The sequence below is a fragment of the Thyridium curvatum genome, assembly GCF_004353045.1.
Source record: "Thyridium curvatum strain D216 chromosome Unknown NODE_11_length_606192_cov_83.229133, whole genome shotgun sequence".
NCBI lineage: Eukaryota > Fungi > Ascomycota > Sordariomycetes > Thyridiales > Thyridiaceae > Thyridium > Thyridium curvatum.
Window position 1 is genome coordinate 510,113 of NW_022156766.1, and position 19,533 is coordinate 529,645.

A 19,533-nucleotide genomic window follows, 5' to 3' on the forward strand; every position below is an offset into this window, starting at 1 on the left:
CACTCCAGCAGGGATCCATTGGTACGCTTCGGCCACTTCAGGAACCGATAATTAAGAATCCCGCCAAAAGAAAAATTGTACATGCGGAAGAAGGAGAAACGGAGCCAATCCAAGCATCCTCTCAGCTGGTGCCGAAGAAGACGTCATCTCCGTTGGCGTACATACCGTACTCGTCGTCGAACTTGCTGCCGAGCATCATCCCCGAAGTGTCGAGGGGAACCATGCCGTCCTCATTGGTGAAGGCCTTGAGCAAGTCATCGTCGAGCGACACGCTCGAGCAGTTGCCAATATCCGCACCGCCGCTAGCACACGCCGACATCAGCGGAGCACTCAAACCGAGCGAATCATCTGTGCAGCTCGAGTTGGGGTCCAACTCAAAGAACCGCGTGGTGCCAGATGAAGGCGGGGGTGAGCTCGACGCCGATAGTTCGGGCGGGGTGCAAGGGTGGTGGGAGTAGTGGCTCGCGACACTCTTGGCTGGCGAATGCGGGTGTGACGGAAGACCGTCCATGATGGGGTCTTCGCCGACCAGCGAAAGCTGAGAGACGTGAGAGTAGTGGCTCATGTTTGAGGGGGATTGCATATGCTCCGGCGATAGCGAGGAAAGAGCCTCGCCCATGTCCACAGCGGCGAGCCCAAGACCAGGCATCGGTGCCGAGGATACAGCCATGGAGCTAGAGTTCATCGTGACAGTGGCCGCTGACGACGAACCGCTGTCGGGAACGCCCATCGCGACGTCCATGACATCGTCGAACGGCTGCTCGTCAAGAACATTCTCGAAACCGCTGTTGGGGGAGGTGGCCGCAGAGCTATCAGAATAGCCAGACTGCGATGACGCCGAAGGGGACGAACCGGTAGCTCTGATCTTGTTTCGCGTGCGAGCCGACTTTTCGAGCCGGGTGTCCATATCGGGCCTGTGCTTACGCGGACGGCCGCGCTTCACAACCTTGCGCACAATACCGTCGAACGCACCAATGCACATGCCTCGTTGGCGATGGCGGGTCAGTGCATCGTGACGAGCGAAGCTGTTGCCACACTCGCAAGGGTACGGCTTGATGCCAGTGTGAATCTTGGCGTGCCTCTTGAGGTCGTGCTGGCGGACGAAGCATTTCTGGCAGGTCGGGCACTGATACTGGCGGTCGTTCAGATGTGTCTGGACATGAGACTTGATGTTCTCCTTGCGTCCGAACTTCTTGCCGCAGTCCTCGTATTTGCACAACCATTTGCCATCAGTCGGATCTGGCCCCTCGATGTACTGAGCAATGTCCTCAGTAGTCACGCCCGTATCAGTCTTGGTCTCCTCAATGTTGATGCTCGCTATGCTCGCAGCGCTCGCAGCACTCGCAATGGATTCGGTGCGACGATGTCCAGGAGCATGGTGAGAAGGGGAGCTGGGATCCACCTGCGATGAGTTGCTTTGGTGATGTGGTGATACGACGGCCACATCCTCATACTCGACGGTTCGCAAGTTCATCCTATTGTCAAAGGCTCCGCTGCCGATCTGCATGTCGGGTGTAGTCGGGTTGGAAGGATGCGTTGTAGCAGGCGACATGGTGAAAGTGTCGACGCCGGTGGGCAGGCCGTCATAGCCGTTGTTGATCTTGAGAAACTCGGCGTTGACGTTGTTCATGTTCATGAAATCCTGAGCCGACATGGACATTTGCATGTTGTTCATGTTCGCAGTCGGCCTCATCCCTGCCTCGGCTTGCTTCCGCATCTCCACGAAGATGGCGTTTGTCCTTGCGGATCCCTGCCTCCTCGGCTTGAGGGTCTCCTCCATTGACTCGTCGTAGTCATCGGAGAATCTTGAAAGTCTTGCTTCCTGCTTGATCATCCTATCATGGGGCGTGTCCATAGGTGTTGGGGGGAAGTAATCTAGAGGACAAGTCAGGAACGGGACAGTGCTGGCGGGAGTAGAGGCATATCAGCGACTTACTGGTGACATTCTGGTTGGGAGGCGTGACAGGTCTGTGAGGACCTTCCATAGTCATATTCTCGAACTTGCTGACGCGGTCCATGATGCCGTTGCTGATCCTCCGCGAGTTCCGCCTGCTGCCCGTCGTGTCTCCCTCGGAGATCCAACCCTGGGAATTGGGCGAAGCGTCTGGGAACGTCATGAAAGTGGGCGTGGACAGGCTGCTCTCGGGAGGAAACAGCTCGAAATCCTGGGGACCGGCCATCTCGTTGGGGAAGTTGACCTGGTTCTTCTTCATCATGACATTGACGGGTCCGCCGTACACCTGGTAGGGCACGTTGATGCAGTCCTGCTGCGGTCCGCCAGGGACACGATCAAAGCAAGCGGTGTCAAATCTGTGTTGAAATTGGGGCGTGCCCTGCGGCGAGATCAAGAAGGTCTCGCCGTGGGCCGCGCCGGGGTAGGGCTGGCCTTGGCCCGGGCGCACTATGCGTTGCTGCTGCGCTTCTCGCAAAACATGCTGTGGTGTCGTTGATAATCCTGGGTTAGTAGAGATACTTACTCTTGTAAATTCCTGCCGACTCGGCGTTGTTGGCGAGGTCGATTGTCGTCGAATGTGTTGTTGGCGTCGGGTGTCCAGGCTCATGCCTCTCCGGTGGGACACTTGTTGTCGGGGTACATTCGGCAGGTTTGGCATCTTCACCGCTTCGAATGCCGTGGGCGTCGAGTGTTGTCGTCGGTGTTGCCGCTGGCGCGGATGAAGATTGGTCGGATTGGACAGCATCGGGAATGCAAGTCGAGTTCGGAAATGTCGGTTGTCGTTCAAAGTGTTCGCAATTAAGCGTACCTATCAATTGGTTCCGAGACTACAAGTCCAGCCCTCGGCATCAGTCTCTATCTTGCTCGTTCGGTTCTCCAGGGGCTCCCAGGACTCACCTCACGCAGCGCAAGCCAGTAGGCCGGGCAAGTGGGATCTCGTGGTCGTACTCAGTCGGCGAGCGACTTTGTAAGACCCAGATGGATATGATGTTTGTATGCCTTGTTCAGGCGGGGGGAAAGGTTGAGAGAGCTACTGCAATTTGCGGCTTTCCCAGGAGGATCTCGAGAGGGAGTTGTGGTTTCTTGTTGGTTTTCTTGCTTCTTGGACTTTTGGAGTTCTGTCTGTGCAAAATGTGTGTTGTACAAGTTTTTGACAGAGAGAAGTCGGGAGTGCAGTTGGCGATGGTGGAGATGCGATAGCAGTTTATGGCATGGTCGCAGTTCCCCCAGGCGATCGATGCATTGTTGATGGCTGTTGCCGGGCAACGACAGTAGAGTTCCAGCGAGTCAAGGTGATCAGTGGGGATCTGCCCACTCTCAGCACCCCCCTGTCGCACCTCGATAGGCGCTGCAAGGCGCTGGCGGCACCGCGCGAGACGGACCCGTCATCCATGGATCTTAGTGCGGGAGAGACCAGCTGGCCGCCCCCGGCTCTACCAATCGAAACCTGCAGCGCCCGTCCCGTCCGCCACCCTGTCTGCGATGTATCCTGCATCTGACAGGGAATAGCCGCCTTGTCCATCTGGATGAATTGCACACATTTCATGCGTCGCTTCGATGATGTCGTCTTGTTGACACAGCTTGCTCTTCTCATTGAATACCGTATATAACCCACGACCTGCTGTGCGCTATAGCGTGCCTGCTCATAGCACTTTATTCTCAGCTTCTGACGGGTCTCCCCAATTGAAATTAGAGAGATTCCAATTTCGCTCTCTTGCCCCGTAGGCTTTCATTCTGAGACAAACGAATCTCGTTTTACGAGGGTTTGCTTCTTTTCCGCTGCCTATATGACATGTTATTCCAACAGCGACCGCATCTCGCTCCTAGGTATAGTCAATTATCCGTCGTTGCCATGGGACCAAACACTCTCTCAGGAAGCTGTGACTATGTATTCCAAGTGAACAAACCTCCAACTCCGTAGGTACGTCCTTCAAATTAAGGAACAAACATCATCCCATTCCCTTCCCGTGTCCGTCCATCACGACCTAATACTTCATATCCTCTCCGTCCCAACTCACATATCCCCCATTTGGAATCCCGTGGCCCGCATCGGTACCAAAAGCCTTGATGGTACTCACAAGCAAGTTCATACACATTTCCATGTCATCAACACCGTGGTAGCCCGTCATCCTCGTCGGCACCCAGCCGGGATGGACTGCCAACACCACGACGCTGGATTCGGTCTTCTCGAGATCACACGCCATGGTCTTGGTCAGCTGATTCAAGCTGGTCTTTGATATCCTATAGCAAATATTGCCGCCAGTGTTGTCTTGGCCGCGGCAGACGTGGGTAAGTAAGGGCTAACATAGTCCACTCCTATGGGTCACGATGAACTTACCAGCAATGCTTGCAACATCAGACGTGATATTGATGATCTTGCCGACTTTCGCCAGGGACAGTGCCGGTAGGAACGCTTTGGAGGCTATAAATGGACCCTGCATGAAGCAGATGTCAGTCGCAGTACCTGGCATACCACCGAGGTACCTATCGCATACGACAACGTTAACACGAAAGTGCTCTACAAGATCATCCGCGCAATGATCTGTGAAAGGCGTGAAGTCCCATAGCCGACACAAGCCTAAAGCCTTCCAGTCAGCCTCCTTGACCTTGGATTAATGACCCAGCTGCTGCGCTCACCTGCACAATTGATGAGTATGTCCAGGGGTCGGTCCCCGTATGTCTCGGCAGCGGCGAGCACCGATGCTTCGTCTGCAAAGTCCAATTCGATTGTCTTCACCCCCAACTCCTTTAGCTGACGACACGGAGGCCAATATGAGCCCAATGTATCTGTAATTACGCCCCAGACTCTGTGTGCTCTCTTACCCCGATCACGGACGGGTCCTCTCTTGTTTGCGGTCGATATGTCCCGTACACATCGAACCCCCTCGCGAGGAAGCGCGTTGCTAATTGCAGCCCGATGCCTCGATTTGCCCCTGTCTCTCATTTTTTAGGATCAGAGTTCCATCCTGGAACACCGGTTTTGGCCAGAGCTGCGCCAAGCCGCACAGACAACAGGCTGGCCAGCAGCTGGACAGAGTCTGGGGGCGCCACCTACCAACGACTAGAACAGTGCCGGATGACGCCATTGGAATGCCGAGAGACAAATTTAGGATGAGGCGCCGTGAGTGCTGGGGCAACGGTGTGCGTTTGGGGAAGGAGCTGGAATGTGCGTCTTGAGTTCAGGAATGCGCAGGCCTTTTAGAGCCTGGTGGCTTACATACCATTCGACAGTCCGAGTGTCGTAAGCGCCTCGCTCTCTTGAGAATACCTACTTACAGGTTTCGATCTCCACGGGATGAGGTGGCATCGATGAGGAGACGCTGCTCGTTGCCTATTTCAATTCATAGTGAAAGGTAGGTAATGAGACAGGTCATACTTCCATAGCACCTAGCACTCTATGTCACAGCTAGGCGCGCATTTATCATGGGCGCAATTATCAAACCTGGTAAGAAATGGGTGAGGATGATTCGTTCTCACCTCAGATTCCGTCCTACGCTAGACCAGGTTCATCGGGGGTATGAAATGTCTATTTGGAAGCTCGGCCGAGTGGTTCCCACATAGATATCGCGCGTCTTCAAGACACCTTCCAATATCGGCAACCATATAGTTGATGAAGTCAACCAAGATCCTTCACAAGATTTCCATATATAAATGAAATGGCCACCTTCAGAGCATTGGAGCTGGCCAAGTTTGTATTCCTCAGTCGGATAAATACTTTTGACAGGTCGAGACCACGTATTCAGCAAACGCTTCTGGCTCGCATAAGTAGGGGAAATGCCTTCCAGGGATTGTCTGGACTGGGATTCCCATCTTGACGGCCAGAACGATGTTATCAAAGAAGAGACCCGAGGGCGTTGAAAATCCAACAGTCCAATCCAGAGGCCGTTTCTTCAAGGCGGCCTCGCCTGTGGGACTCGAAGCCGTCAACGGTGGGAATCCTCGGGTCCATCGGACAAAGTTCTTAGCCAGACGCTCGTGCACCGCGTCACCGAGGCCGGCCCATGCCTCCGCATCCGCCATGCCCAACTTCAGGACCAACGGTCCCATGCGCTTGGACACGGTCTCGTCGTCCCACTCGGCCGCTTCCGCGAACACGCCACGCTGAGCGCCGACCTGAACGAAGGGAACCTCGTGGACGAGCCCGTTCCGGACGCGATCTGGGTAGTCGGCGGCAAGGGCGAGAACGGTTGAGCCCCCAGAGCTGGACCCCCAGAAGGCGGCTTCGCGAATGCCCAGCACGTCCATCACGTCAATCACTTGGGCGGCTAGCTTCTGCGCCGTAACATCATTGTAAGCTTCGGGCGGAGCTTCGAATGATCTCGACATGCCCGGTCCGTCGAAGGTTGTGACTCTGAACCCTTGCCGGGCAATCTTGGTGATGGTTCGATCGAACATATGGGATTCTCCAAAGCCATCTGTAATGAGGACAATATCCGGGCCCGAGCCTTCCTGTTCGTAGTACCAGGTCACGCCATTCTTTGGAGTCGTGATATGAGATCGAGTCCGCATTTTGATGTAGCTGAGGCTTTGCGTCTTTTAGAAAGACAAGTCTCCATGGTGGTTTGGATAGGATTTCGGGGGACGTGTTGCTGTTATATGCAGATGACGTGTGAAGCTTGGCATATCTGAAAACAGTTCTTAATGTAACCCTTTTCAACTGTTGAATGCGGACTTTGGGTAATATCCGGGCTTTTGTTGCGATGGTAGAGAGAGGGTATCATTACGCGTAGTAATCAATCATAATGCAAGTGATTGCAGCCGAACAAGTTTGACAGCGTAACCTGCAGGCCAGCTCGTATAGATCAAACTTGCAAAATAAAATAATTCAGGGATCGTTGGCACAATATACTGCTTGATCGATTAAACTGTCGGCTCATAGAGTCAAGAACATTACCAGAGGTGGCTGCTGAATCTTGCTAGGTTTCGGTTCTTCACATTGGTACTTCTACGAGAGACTGGAGTGGTTGAATGACAGTCACATCCATGGATACATACGTTACGGATAGTTATCACACTGCATTCGCTTGTTTCTACGAAGCAATACTCTAATTAGCACAAGCCCTTTGACGAGAAGCTTTGTAAGGAGTTCGGACATCCAAGTGAACATCGATGTGTGATGTCGTCAAGGGAAGTAATAAACCTCCAATTCCTATTGCCATCAGGCCTTTCTGCATTCTGTGTCTGATAGGTATTGGCCTCGTCGTTCAGGGTCCAGTTTGCGGACAATGGGATTGTTTCTAGCGGGGAAAGCCGCCCACGAGACATCCGTCAGTGGCCCGACCCCACTTGGCTCCCCAGCAGTCTGGTGGACCGTGGTTGATTAAAGTGGCCCGTGCAGGTCACCAAGACAACCAGCGGGCAGAGGCGCCTGATCCAATGGAATTTCGCGTGCGCGCGAACCATTGTCGGCTCACTGCACCCTCTGGACCCGAGATTTCTTCTCTTGCTTCTGACCTGAGAACCCTCCTGTCGAGCATCCTATTGGACGGACTGCTATCTCCTCGCGCTTTTCCATCGTACTTTTGCTCTCCGAGCTGGCTCACCTCGTCCGCCAACCTGCTCAAAAGGGAGCTTGCCTGCCCAGCGAATCGAGTAGCTGTCACCCCCTAGTCCTCCACCAGATTGCGTTGTTTATGCAATGTCGGCCAACCCAGGAACCCTAAGGGGCACACCCAGCCGCGGCCAGGGACGTGGCGGAATCCCCTTCACCAACAGCCCTGCTGCAGGCTCTGGCATCCCTCGACCCGTCCTCGAGACCACCCACAGCAGCCATGCCGGCCCTACTAGCGAAGTCGGCGGTTCGACCGTCAGCGCCAGCCGGCAAAAGCAGAGCAAAAGAGATGAGGTATGTCCGACGACTTTCCCGAAGTTGTGGTTCTCTCTACACTGTGGCCCGGCACCCGAAGTCGTGGTTGTCACAATATGGATTCAACTCCACCCTTTGCCTTGTCTTGCCGTGAAGAAGCAATGTTTGCTAATGCCTGTTCTCAGGCCATCCGCCGAAAGCTGGAGAGCGACCTCTCCAAGAAGAAGCACCTCCAAGGCCGGGCCCGTCAATCCCGCAAGGCCCCTCCCGGAACCGTCCTTGCCCTGAAGCCCAGCCCCGCCCTCCAGATCAAGCCGCAAACCACCGTTGCCGAGGCTGCACAATTGATGGCCGCGAAGAGGGAGGACTGCGTGCTGGTCACCGACGATGACGACCGAATTGCCGGTATCTTCACCGCAAAGGACTTGGCCTTCCGCGTGGTTGGAGCCGGCCAGAAGCCGAGCAGCGTCACCATCGCCGAGATCATGACCAAGAACCCGCTGTGTGCCCGCACCGACACGAGCGCCACCGACGCCCTCGATCTCATGGTCCGCAAGGGCTTTAGACATCTTCCTGTTATGGACGAGAACCAGGACATCTCTGGCATTCTGGATATCACCAAGTGCTTCTACGATGCCATGGAGAAGTTGGAGAGGGCCTACTCGTCGTCGCGAAAGCTCTACGATGCGCTGGAGGGTGTCCAGTCTGAGCTGGGCACAAGCCAGCCCCAGCAGATCATCCAGTATGTGGAGGCTCTCCGGTCCAAGATGTCCGGTCCTACTCTCGAGTCTGTCCTGGACGGCCGACCGCCCACGACTGTCAGTGTCAGAACACCGGTCAAGGAGGCCGCGCAGCTGATGAAGGAGAACCACACCACGGCGGTCCTTGTGCAGGACCAGGGCGCTATCACTGGTATCTTCACCAGCAAGGATGTCGTCCTGCGCGTCATCGCCCCTGGCCTGGACCCGGCCACTTGCAGTGTCGTGCGGGTGATGACTCCTCATCCTGATTTTGCTCCCATGGATATGAGCATCCAGGCGGCCCTTCGCAAGATGCACGGTATGTCATTCGGGTCGGGTCTACGATGCTGTCTCATGTGGTTTGTACTGACGGGATCGCGTTCTAGATGGTCACTATCTCAACCTACCAGTCATGAACGACAACGGCGAGATCGTTGGCATGGTCGACGTGCTGAAGCTCACCTACGCCACCCTAGAGCAGATCAACACCATGTCGACGGGTGACAGCGAGGGACCCGCATGGAACAAGTTCTGGCTGTCGTTGGATCACGAGACCGAGTCGATGGTCTCGGGCGATGGTTCTCACCACCACACCAACCTTGGTGCCCGATCTCTCATGTCCCCAGACCCGACTAGAGATCGGACTCTGGACAGTGTTGCTCCCGGCGACTCAGCTTCGCACGCTGGCGTCGAGTCCCCTCCTCACTCTGCGCTGGCTCCGAGCCCCGAGCTCCCACCCAGCGAGATTCCGTTCCCCTTCAAGTTCAAGGCGCCTTCCGGCCGTGTGCACAGACTTCAGGTCGTTGCAGCTCACGGTATCGAGGCATTCATCGCAAGTGTTTCCTCTAAGCTAGGCTCAGAGATCGATGCCATCGGCGGTACGCCTGTTGTCGAAGATGACGGACGACTGGGCGCCAGCGGCTACGCCCTCAGTTACCTCGACAACGAGGGAGACACCGTCTCCATCACGACCGATCAGGATCTCCTGGAGGCCATTCTCCTTGCACGGCAACTCCACCACGACAAGGTCGACCTCTTCGTCCACGACCCGGAGAAGCCGCCCGTCACCGCCCCGCCACCACCCGTTCCCGAGTCCATCCCCACCCCCCCTGCCTCGTCGGTCCTGCGCGAGCGCCGCAAGGCATCTGACGAGTCTGACGAGGAAGAGGAGGACGAGGACGAGTCTCCTGTGCGCCGCTCGCGACGCCAGCGCGGCGGCGATATGATGAACCAGCAGGAGCAGCTCATCGCGGGCGTGCCCAACGAGCTTCTGCTGCCCGGTGCGATCGTCACTCTTGCGGTGGCGATCATTGGCGTGTTCACGATCTCCAGGCTGTCGAGCAGATGATGGTGATGTCGCATCGCAAGCTGGCGGAATGTTGTTGATACCACTCGGGCCATGTTACGATTGACCTACGAGAGAGAGAGAGAGAGAGAGAGAGAGAGAGAGAGAGAGAGAGAGAGAGAGAGAGAGAGAGAGAGAGAGATGAGAGTGCATATTTGTATTCCAGCCCCATGTACATAATATGATGAGAAGCCCTACTTAATACGCGATTGTCTTTTCTCACGGCCGCTGTTGGCACGATCGTGCGAAGTCTCTTGTATTACTTCCGACACTTCGTCTTGTTATTTCCAAGGTTGGCTCTACTAGTGATGATGCCTATTCCTACTTGTACACGGATGTTCAGAAGGGTTGCGCTTAGATAAGACATTCAAAGTGCCAGTTGAGCCCCACCACCCACCCACCCGCTCTCCGCCGCTGCTACATTCACGCGGCCCAAAATGTTCGCAGTGCGAATTTCCCCTCACCAAGACACAAAAGTTATCACGACGCACTTTTCAGCACACCCAACCCACCAGACGCGGACCAGACACTCCCATCTCTCGGCCCGCCACAACCCCTGGACCGGGGGGCTGCATGTGTCATTGGTGCTGACTTACACGAGAGTTCCCGAACCGGGAGCGAGTCTCGTCACTCATCCTGGGCACCCAAACCAGAAATCCCAGGTACGGGACCCTGCATGCATATCCTAGGGTGCTCTGATTACCCGCCCTGCATCTCTGTTGTGCCTCCCACAGGCACTAGTCTGCGGTGCAGGGCTCTCTGTGCTTGTAATAACTGCATTTCTCATTCACTTTGCTCCGGCAGCAGCCTGCAGAGTCTGTGCCTTATTGGTTGAGGTGACTTGGGATGCGATGGCTAACACACCCGGGCATGGATGTAGTGCTGCTGCAGGCTTGGATTGCTGGTTTGACCGTTCTTGGGTCCTTTTTGGGTCCAGCAACACAACCCCGTCCTCTCCAAGTCGGCTTGCCGCTTGGTCTGGGCCACCGCCACCATGCCGGCCATCATGGATGATCCAGAGTCTCCCACCATTTACCGGGTCTCCGGCGAGCCGCCGTTTCCGGACCCGGCCAACCCATCCCTGCCCCCGATGATCCTCCCGCGTCAGGTGACGCTCCGGGACCGCCAGACCGTCGCCACCCTCGTGCCCTTTGCGTCCCGGACCCAGGTGCCCATGTCCCTGCTGCTCTACCTCAGCGACCAGTTCAAGAAGGAGGTCGAGGGCGGCGACACGTACCCGATGATCGAGCCCATGCCCTTTGAGAAGTTTGCCAGCTACTGGTTCCAGAACTTTGGCGCCATCATGCTGCTCGGCAGCATCGACGACCCGGCCGAGGTCGTCGAGGGCAAGGACTGGGGCCAGGAGTGCCTCGGCAGCTTCTACATCAAGCCCAACTACCCGGGCCGCAGCAGCCACGTGTGCAACGCCGGCTTCCTCGTCACCGACGCCGCGCGCAACCGCGGCGTGGGCCGCCTCATGGGCGAGGCCTACATCGACTGGGCGCCCAAGCTGGGCTACACCTACTCCGTCTTCAACCTCGTCTACGAGACCAACGTCGCCTCGTGCAAGATCTGGGACGGCCTGGGCTTCAAGCGCATCGGCCGCGTCAAGGGCTGCGGCAACCTCAAGAGCTACCCGGGCCGGCTCATCGACGCCATCATCTACGGCCGCGACCTCGTCCCCTCGGGCGAGGGCGGCGACGGCGAGGAACTTGTGAGTGAAGAGCGGTTTGACAAGATCCGGTTCTACCTCAAGTACAGCCGGTATCCCAACGGGGCTGACCGCGCCGAGAAAAGCAGGCTCCGCAGCGCCGCGACCCACTACAAGCTCCTTGAGGGCGACAAGCTCATGCTCAAGGACAAGGAGGTCATCTCGGACCCCCGCCGCCAGTACGACATCGCCCGCGAGGTCCACGTCCTGCAGCACGGCGGCATCAACAAGACCACCGCCACCATCGCCGAGAAGTTCCACTGGAGCCGGATCAAGGAGACCGTCAGCGACGTCATCCGCAACTGCGCCGAGTGCAAGGAGCTGGGCAAGGCGCCCGTCCCCGCCGCGGCCGCCGCTGCCAATACCGTCGTGTCCCGCCGCGGAAATGGCACCCCTACTGGCTCCGCTGCTGTCGGGGGCACCGGCTCCACCCCGTCACCGGCCCCTCCTCCTACTGTTGATTCCGCTGCCAGAGGTGTAAGTGCTGCCGGCAGGCGCCTGGAGCTTAGAGACCACCACCACCACCACCCCACGCTGCCAGCCTTCTCGGTGTCCTCGACCTCCTATGCGGACCCCAGTGACATGACCGTCATGTCCCCCGGCCAGACCCTCCACACGCCGACAGAGTCTCCGCTGCCCCAGCACGCCACGCTGCCGGGCCACAGTCTCATGCTGCAGGACTCATCCCCCCACCAGGGCATGCACCAACACCACCACCCGCAACAACACCGTCAACAACACTCTCACCCGCAACACCAGCACCAGCACCAGCACCACGCCCTCGCCGACCAGCACCACCACTCCGTCTACCAGCCCATCGACCCGCAGATCATCAGCGACCCCTCGTCGCACGTCGTCCACCACCACCATCATCACCACCACGACGACCCCTTCGGCACGTTCAGCCACGCGCACGATGTTGCCGCGGAGGACGCCGATGCCGACACGGACACGTTCCAAGCCCTGCTCAACGCGACCGGCGATGATGACGTCGACGTCGTGGTCGACGTCGATGTCGGTGTTGGTGTGGGCGTCGTGGGCGAGGAGCACCACCGGCACCATCGCACGCCGGACGCGGACGCGGACGAGCAGGCGGCTATGGACCGCGAGCTGGACATGCTGATCGAGGCGCAGGACGACGAGGACGACGACAACGAGGACGTCGATGTCGGTCCCGGCGGCGGCGCGACAGCCGGCCATCATGACCATGATCGCGGGCAGCGGCACGAGCCCCGCAAGCACGGCCACGGGCCGCAGCACGCAGACGGCGGTGGCGGAGACGGTACTATGGAAGTGGACGGCGAGGGGGGCAAAGGGGCCGTCTCGGAGGACAGCGACGCGCGCTCTCTGCCGGGCAAGGATCAAACGCTGTACGATGTCGGGTTTGGCGGCCGTGGGTGATCTTTTATCCTCCCCTTTGCCCGTCGCGGGAAGGAGGGGGGAAAAGATAAAGACAAGGGTGTGGTGTGGTAATCCGAGTTTGGCCTTTTATCTCCTTTTGAAGCATCTTGAGCGAAACGAAAGCCCTGCATTGGAGCGGCGTATATATTATAACATTTTACTTGGGTCCCATGAAATGCGGACATTCTACATCGACTGCTTCCCTTTCATACGTACTTATAGCTAGATGCCTGCCAAGGCAATACCCAAATACAGAGTAGACATTCTTGCCTCTTTGACCAAATTAGCAGGGAACTCCGCAGTCGTCTGGGCACTGTGATGAGGTCTTGACGCCCCCAAGCAGGCAGATCATGCAAGGCTCACTCTTTCGTTTTCAATTTCTTCCTCTATCACAAAGACGCCATATCACCAGTAAAAGGTATCATACAGCACACCACCACCAACAACAACAACCTCCAGTACTCAACCCAGGGCAATCATGAACCCGAGCCAAGGACAAGATTAAATCACATTTCTTTTCCTTTCTTTATTTACCGCCTAGGCATGCCCCTTCCCCTGCCCCGAAGGGCCCTCTGCGCCGCGCCGGGCGGCAGCGCCTTGCCGGGCGCCTGCGGCTGGGCGCTCTCCTCGTTCCGGATCGTCTCGTCGACCGACAGGATCAGGCAGCTGGCCTCGGTGGCGGCCTGCAGGGCGTTGACCTTGACGAGGGCGGGCTCCCAGACGAAGCGCTCCATCATGTCGGCGACGCCTTCGTTCTGGAAATCGACGCCGGCCCAGGTGTTGCCCTTGCGGTGCTCGACGCGCAGCTTGTTGAGGATGTCGGTGGCGTCGAAGCCGGCGTTGTCGCACAGCTGGCGCGGGATGATCTCGAGGGCCTTGGCGAAGCTCTTGATGATGGCCTGCTGCTTGTGCGGCACGTCCTTGTCGGCGAAGCGGTGCAGGTAGGCCGAGACCTCCATCTCGCAGGCGCCGCCGCCGCCGACAATGGTGCGGTTGCGGATGGCGCGCTTGACGATCATGATGGCGTCGTGCAGGGAGCGCTCGACCTCGGCGATGAACTGCTCGGCGCCGCCGCGGAGCACGAGGGTGCACGTCTTGGCCTCGGGGCAGTCCTCGAAGAAGTTGAAGCGCTCGCCGCCAATCTGGCGCTCCTCGAAGGAGCCGCAGGTGCCGAGGTGCTCCGGGTGGATGTCGGAGCAGGTGGACTGGACGGTGGCGCCGGTAGCCTGGACCACGCGCTCCATGTCCTCGCTGGACACGCGACCTGCGCAGAAGATGTCGCGGTCTGCGAAGTACTGGGTAGCCAAGTCGCCGATCGGCAGCTTGCTCAGAACCACCTTGGCGCCCGTCTTGTAGCACGCCTCGAGCTTCTTGTAGATGATCTGCCACTCGGCATCGACGACGGCCTGGTACTCCGAGACCTGCTCGACACGAACTTCGGCGTTGTCCTTCTCGGCCTTGAGCTCGAGCTCGACGTTCAAGCAGACAATCTTGGGCTTCTTGAACGACTTTGGTTGTTGCTCGAAACCGGCGTAGGAGAAGGTCTTCTTGAAGGCGACACCGTTGACGAACAGAGAGTCGGTGAGGGAGCCGCCGGGGATCTTCTTGATACCGATCAGCTTCTCGTTGAGGTCGTCCTGGTCGAGAGAGAGCACTGCATCGACAACCACTGCGGTCTGTTAGTACATCGGGAGTTATGGGTGCGGGGCGGGATAGTATGGCTACGCACTCTTGGTGAAGAATGTAGTGTTCCGCTTAATCAGCTTGCTGGTCATGGCGGTGGCAGCGAGCTTGCCCAGCGTCTCTCTCCTGTTGGCCTCGTTGGTGCTGACTGCGATCTCCTTGATCTTGTTGACTGCCATCGTTGAAGCTCTCCGCAGACCCTTGATGATGATCTGAGAGCTGACACCCTGCTCGACGTGCTCCTTGACCTCCTTCAGGATCTCACCGGCCAGGACGACGACTGAGGTCGTTCCATCTCCCACCTCGGCATCTTGTGATCGCGCGATATCGACGAGGATTCGGGCGGAAGGGTGGACGATGTCGAGAAGCTATACCCTGTTAGTATCTTTGGTGTGAAGCCCATGCGCCCTAGACGATTGCCATACCTTCATGACGGTGGCGCCGTCGTTGGTGATGGTCTGCCTGCCATTCTCGTCGACCATGAGCAGATCACCGCCATAGGGACCTAGCGTCGACTTGATCGTGTTTTGGACTGCCAAGCAGGCGTTGATGTTGGAGACGATCTGGCCCTTGCCCTGGGAGGTGTCGGTGCCTGGGTTGCGCTGTCAGTGGGAGCTCCGCGGGGGGCGAGTCTCATCATGGAGGATGGAGGGGTTCACCAACCCTCTTTCAGGACGATAATCGTCGGGGTCTGCCCGCCGAAGGACATGCTGGGCAATGGAATCTGTCGGTCGTCTGAGTTGTCTGTATAGAGGCCCGTCACGAGTACTACCTGGAGGATGGCAGAAGCTGAAGGACGGTGGCACGCGCGGCAAGTATCGAGAGCTATGCAGATTTCGTAAGGGGACTGGAGCTCCAGAAAATTATCGAAGCCTTTGACCAAATGTAGCTCGAGGCACCACCAAAAAAGCGGGCACGGACCATCTCGACAGGCGGGCGAGGGCCAAGTTGTGGTGGGATGTCGCCTGTGGATCCCCCTCGTTGCGGAAAGCCAATCGGGGCCCATTACATATGCTGTAGGCTTCAACAGCAAACAGATCCATCATCAGATTTACTATCATCAGACAAGGAGTTGCTGCTACCCGCTTTGAGGCTCTGTCTTTAGCATAGAAACCATGGGAGCTTTCATTGATCATAGAGTGTGACTCAATCCTGCTTTGCTTGATAACTTCTTCTCCTTTCTTCTTATGCCTTTGCCGTTTCTTCCTTTGGATTCCAACATGGTACCTCCTTAGGTAGGTATCTACTATTCAGTTGGTGACAAGGTGGATGAACCACCCAGGGCGCTCGCACTGAAGCTGTGAGGTCTCAGAAACGCTATTATGGATACCCTAATAGGCACGCAGCTTAGTTTGTTTCGTCGGCAATGTGGTCTTGGGCACCCGCGTACACATCAAGACTGGGTGTATCACCGATAGGGGTAGCACGGGTCTCTACCTGACGGTATCGAATCAATACCTGCATCATGTACCTCAAGGACATATGTCTTCACTCTTCAATGAATCAATATATTTCACGACTCATATACCTCGTGAGAACATACAATTGCGATATGTTTATATATAAACCGTCGTGGTACTATGATAATGGCAAGTTTTCACAGAGAGCCCTTCCCGGTATCCTCACAATTTTAAAAGTCTTGGACTCCATCAGGCAAGACACACACAAAGATGAGCCGACCCGGAGTGCAGATGGACGTTGAGTCCTGGAGAATGACTGTGAACCACATACACGAGATGTCCACTCTCGTCAAAGAGCTCGAGCTCCGCCATGGCATTGACCCGCGCAATGCTGTCAGCCGCGAGAACGCCATGGACAAATTGCGCATCGAAGCCTACAACATTCATAGCTGTGAGAACGCCCCGGAACTCATTCGCAACATTCTGGATCAAGCAAATCGCCTCCAAGCAGGCTTGGAGGCTGTTCTTGCAATAGAGAGAGCGGCATGCTCCGCCCCCTTTTCCGGCAACGAACTACACCTTGACTATGACCGCTACTCACTGCACTTGGGCGATTTCTCAGTACACCAAAGCGTATCACGAACCATGGAAGCCATGAGCTTTCCTTTGGAGCATCCGCCAGATCCGCAAGCGTCCAAGGCCAAGGCTCAGGCCTTGCGGAGGACGGTCATACCTACCGATGTAGATGATCGACTGGATAGCTATTGCGGCTTTGACATTGATACATCAGAGAAATTCACAAAGAGCACATTCATGGTTCTACAGAGCGTTGGCATGACCGATGAAATAGCCAATGTTCTAAGGAGACGCCAGGAGGTTGCAGCAGCGATGAGGAGGCCGCTCCGCGCACCGTTACAGGGTCATCCCAGGGAGCACTGGGCTCTATCCTAAAACCATCAAAGAACCTTTGCTTATTCGTTCATATTCTTCAATAAACATGCCTCGTTTTTTTTTGGCAATCTCGATTCGTTTCTATCTGTTTGTGCCCAGGATTTCTTCCCCGCTCTCCTTATTCATCTTCAGACCACCACAGCTCTGCTGCCTCCTCTTTGAACAGGCAGGCAATGAAACAAAGCCTGAAAAAATGATCAAAGCCTCACAGAGATGAGAGACATTGCAAAATTGCCACTGCCTGATGAGCATGGCCACTAAGAATGCTTTGGGCAAAGCTACAAGAGAGAGGTTTGAAAGGTAGCCTTTCAACTGTCTCTTCCAAAGGCAATGAAGCAATGATAGCGAAGAGCTTATAAGGATGCTGTTCCGTCAACTCAAGCTGTTCTCCTACTCTTCTTCAATTATTCAGAGGCCCTGAAAACATGTTTAAAAAGTCCTGATCACCCAGACTGACCCCCCTTCTCATCATTCCTAAACCCAACTCACAAGCTCCAAGATCGGCTCTTCATACCTCCACCTCCAGGCCGGGATACAGACTGAACACCAGATACTTGGAGAAAATCACACAGTAAAAGCAAGAGAAACGCAGATCTTATATATCCTTCTCTACCAGACAATTTCTTCAACATCTCCCCCCACTTCACACACATTCCAACGAACACCATGTCCGACATGTCCGAGAGCTCATTCCTGCGGCATGTGGCGCTCGTCCTCGACCTTCTCGGACTGTGGCGTGAAGGATCTCTTCTCGCGCCTGGAGGAGATGTCTCGGGACCCCAAGGAGCCCGAGCTACAGCCTGACCCCCAGATGTACGCCCATCTGGGCGTCGAGACGGAGTCCCTGGCGTTTCGCATCACCAACCGCAGCGAAGATGGCTCCGATTGGAAAGTCCCCAGACGAAGTATATCAAGCCACCTACAATGAAGTTAGGGGGTACAACCTTCGATATTTCGAAGCATATCCCCGGGACGAGCTGGTGCTGAGATGCCTGATCAGCGAGATCTGCTCCACCCGTGGAGGCTATGTTCGTCTGCCGAATGGGGGCAGGCTGACAGTTGGCCGTGTCCTTGGCTCAAAGGACGGTCCATCGAAGCTTCATGACATCCGAGAATTCAATTCCGCACTCATGCCCTGCTCGAAAAGGCCCGGAGTGCTTCGCAGCATACAGCGCCCCCTTCACCCAGCGCGAGCTGCGGATGACCAGCAGGCTGCTCAACGGGAGCAGCCTGGCTGACCCCGTCACACACCTCGACATCTCAAGGATTATGGAGAAGAAGTTCGGCACGCCTCCCCTTCTTGCCCTGAGTGTGAGATACTTGTTGTCACCCTGGGCCTGGACTTTGGTGCAATGTAAGCAAATGGACCCGATGACCAAATGATCCGTGACTGACGAGCGTGAATCCCAAAGGAGCTCCGGGGTGGCGACGGAGGCCAAATCGGCCTGCAAGCGGCACACAAAGGTTGCACGAACTGTCACCCATGTGCCAGAGTTCCCCACGGTTCTTCACTTTGACGCTGGACAGTCTTACGTTCGTTCCGCCTGGAGAACCACCACCCGCGAATGCTGAGGTACTTAGCCTCCAGTGTTTGAAGCATCATCTCATGATGCCAGGAGAGGCTGGCAGACGGATGCACGACCCTGATCTACTGGACTACTGAGGCATCCAGGGTCTACTCCCTTCTCAAATCCAACCTGACAACCTGAAAACCAAAATGAACGTCAATTCTCAGATTCCGCCGGCGGAGATGTATCCGTCCGACTTTGACACCGTATCAACCTGGTACCATAGGCGGACCCTGCAGTTCAGAGTGCCTCTGGACTATACCAATAAACGACCAGGGAAGCTTATGCTGTCAGGCAAGATGCGCTTCAAGGGATCGCGCGATCCCCGTCCTGGTTAAGCTCGATGTCAATCCCGAGATTTCCTTGTTCAGGGCGGATTCACATCTCACAGGCCCCAAGGCAATTGGCGTGGCCTTTGGTCTGCTCGTTGAGGACAAGACCAAGGGAGGAGGGCTTGATCCAGACGAGACTCGTCCCTGCGAAGAAGCGACGGCTTTCCAGTTCTGGACTCCCGTAGGGACGTAGGGAGGTGCGAGATCCACTAGCTTCCAGGAGAGAAGCATAAGAGTGCATCGGTTAGTGATACTTTCGTGCCTCGTTCATTTCCTACCTGCCGCCCATGTCGTTTGTTTGCCCATAGGCACGGGGACTAACCGTTCTTCCATAGAGATGAACTCCTCGAGATTTTCGCAGCCGCGGCCGAGGCTGTCACAAAGGTCATCGTCGACCTCCACCGTCACCCTGGATTGGCTGCTGTGAGTCCAAAAAGAACAGATTTGCATACGGAAACACAACTATGATGATGGCAGGCCTCTCTTGTCGATCTCGCTCTAGTAGTGAGTTGGAGAGATCGGATAACTGGAAACATAATGAATTCATTGTTGGATATTATTGATTTTACCCCGACACGACTCCATACGATATGATGATGCATCGTCAAACATGATATAATCCTTTGTGAATGTGTACCCCCT

General features: G+C 56.2%; 7 protein-coding genes across 7 annotated transcripts; 4 read left to right on the forward strand and 3 right to left on the reverse strand.

The window, feature by feature from the left end:
• Positions 1-121: 121 nt before the first annotated feature.
• E0L32_002764 (uncharacterized protein) lies at positions 122-2,699 on the reverse strand (the record flags this gene model as incomplete). The annotated part of the gene is made up of 3 exons (XM_031136989.1): positions 122-1,875; positions 1,937-2,435; positions 2,478-2,699. 3 exons carry the CDS (start codon positions 2,697-2,699, stop codon positions 122-124), a joined length of 2,475 nt encoding a protein of 824 aa, XP_030999966.1.
• Positions 2,700-5,653: 2,954 nt separating this feature from the next.
• E0L32_002765 (uncharacterized protein) lies at positions 5,654-6,463 on the reverse strand (the record flags this gene model as incomplete). Its single annotated transcript, XM_031136990.1, has 1 exon — positions 5,654-6,463. One exon carries the CDS (start codon positions 6,461-6,463, stop codon positions 5,654-5,656), a length of 810 nt encoding a protein of 269 aa, XP_030999967.1.
• A 1,129-nt stretch (positions 6,464-7,592) lies between these two features.
• E0L32_002766 (uncharacterized protein) lies at positions 7,593-9,848 on the forward strand (the record flags this gene model as incomplete). The annotated part of the gene is made up of 3 exons (XM_031136991.1): positions 7,593-7,799; positions 7,946-8,819; positions 8,887-9,848. The coding sequence occupies 3 exons, from the start codon at positions 7,593-7,595 to the stop codon at positions 9,846-9,848; spliced, it is 2,043 nt and encodes a 680-aa protein (XP_030999968.1).
• A 991-nt stretch (positions 9,849-10,839) lies between these two features.
• On the forward strand, positions 10,840-12,957 carry E0L32_002767 (uncharacterized protein; the record flags this gene model as incomplete). Its single annotated transcript, XM_031136992.1, has 1 exon — positions 10,840-12,957. The coding sequence occupies one exon, from the start codon at positions 10,840-10,842 to the stop codon at positions 12,955-12,957; it is 2,118 nt and encodes a 705-aa protein (XP_030999969.1).
• Positions 12,958-13,487: 530 nt separating this feature from the next.
• On the reverse strand, positions 13,488-15,349 carry E0L32_002768 (uncharacterized protein; the record flags this gene model as incomplete). Its single annotated transcript, XM_031136993.1, has 4 exons — positions 13,488-14,626; positions 14,687-15,008; positions 15,066-15,232; positions 15,304-15,349. 4 exons carry the CDS (start codon positions 15,347-15,349, stop codon positions 13,488-13,490), a joined length of 1,674 nt encoding a protein of 557 aa, XP_030999970.1.
• Positions 15,350-16,310: 961 nt separating this feature from the next.
• E0L32_002769 (uncharacterized protein) lies at positions 16,311-16,991 on the forward strand (the record flags this gene model as incomplete). The annotated part of the gene is made up of 1 exon (XM_031136994.1): positions 16,311-16,991. The coding sequence occupies one exon, from the start codon at positions 16,311-16,313 to the stop codon at positions 16,989-16,991; it is 681 nt and encodes a 226-aa protein (XP_030999971.1).
• A 1,717-nt stretch (positions 16,992-18,708) lies between these two features.
• On the forward strand, positions 18,709-19,359 carry E0L32_002770 (uncharacterized protein; the record flags this gene model as incomplete). Its single annotated transcript, XM_031136996.1, has 3 exons — positions 18,709-18,892; positions 18,951-19,080; positions 19,227-19,359. 3 exons carry the CDS (start codon positions 18,709-18,711, stop codon positions 19,357-19,359), a joined length of 447 nt encoding a protein of 148 aa, XP_030999972.1.
• Between the last annotated feature and the right edge of the window lie 174 nt (positions 19,360-19,533).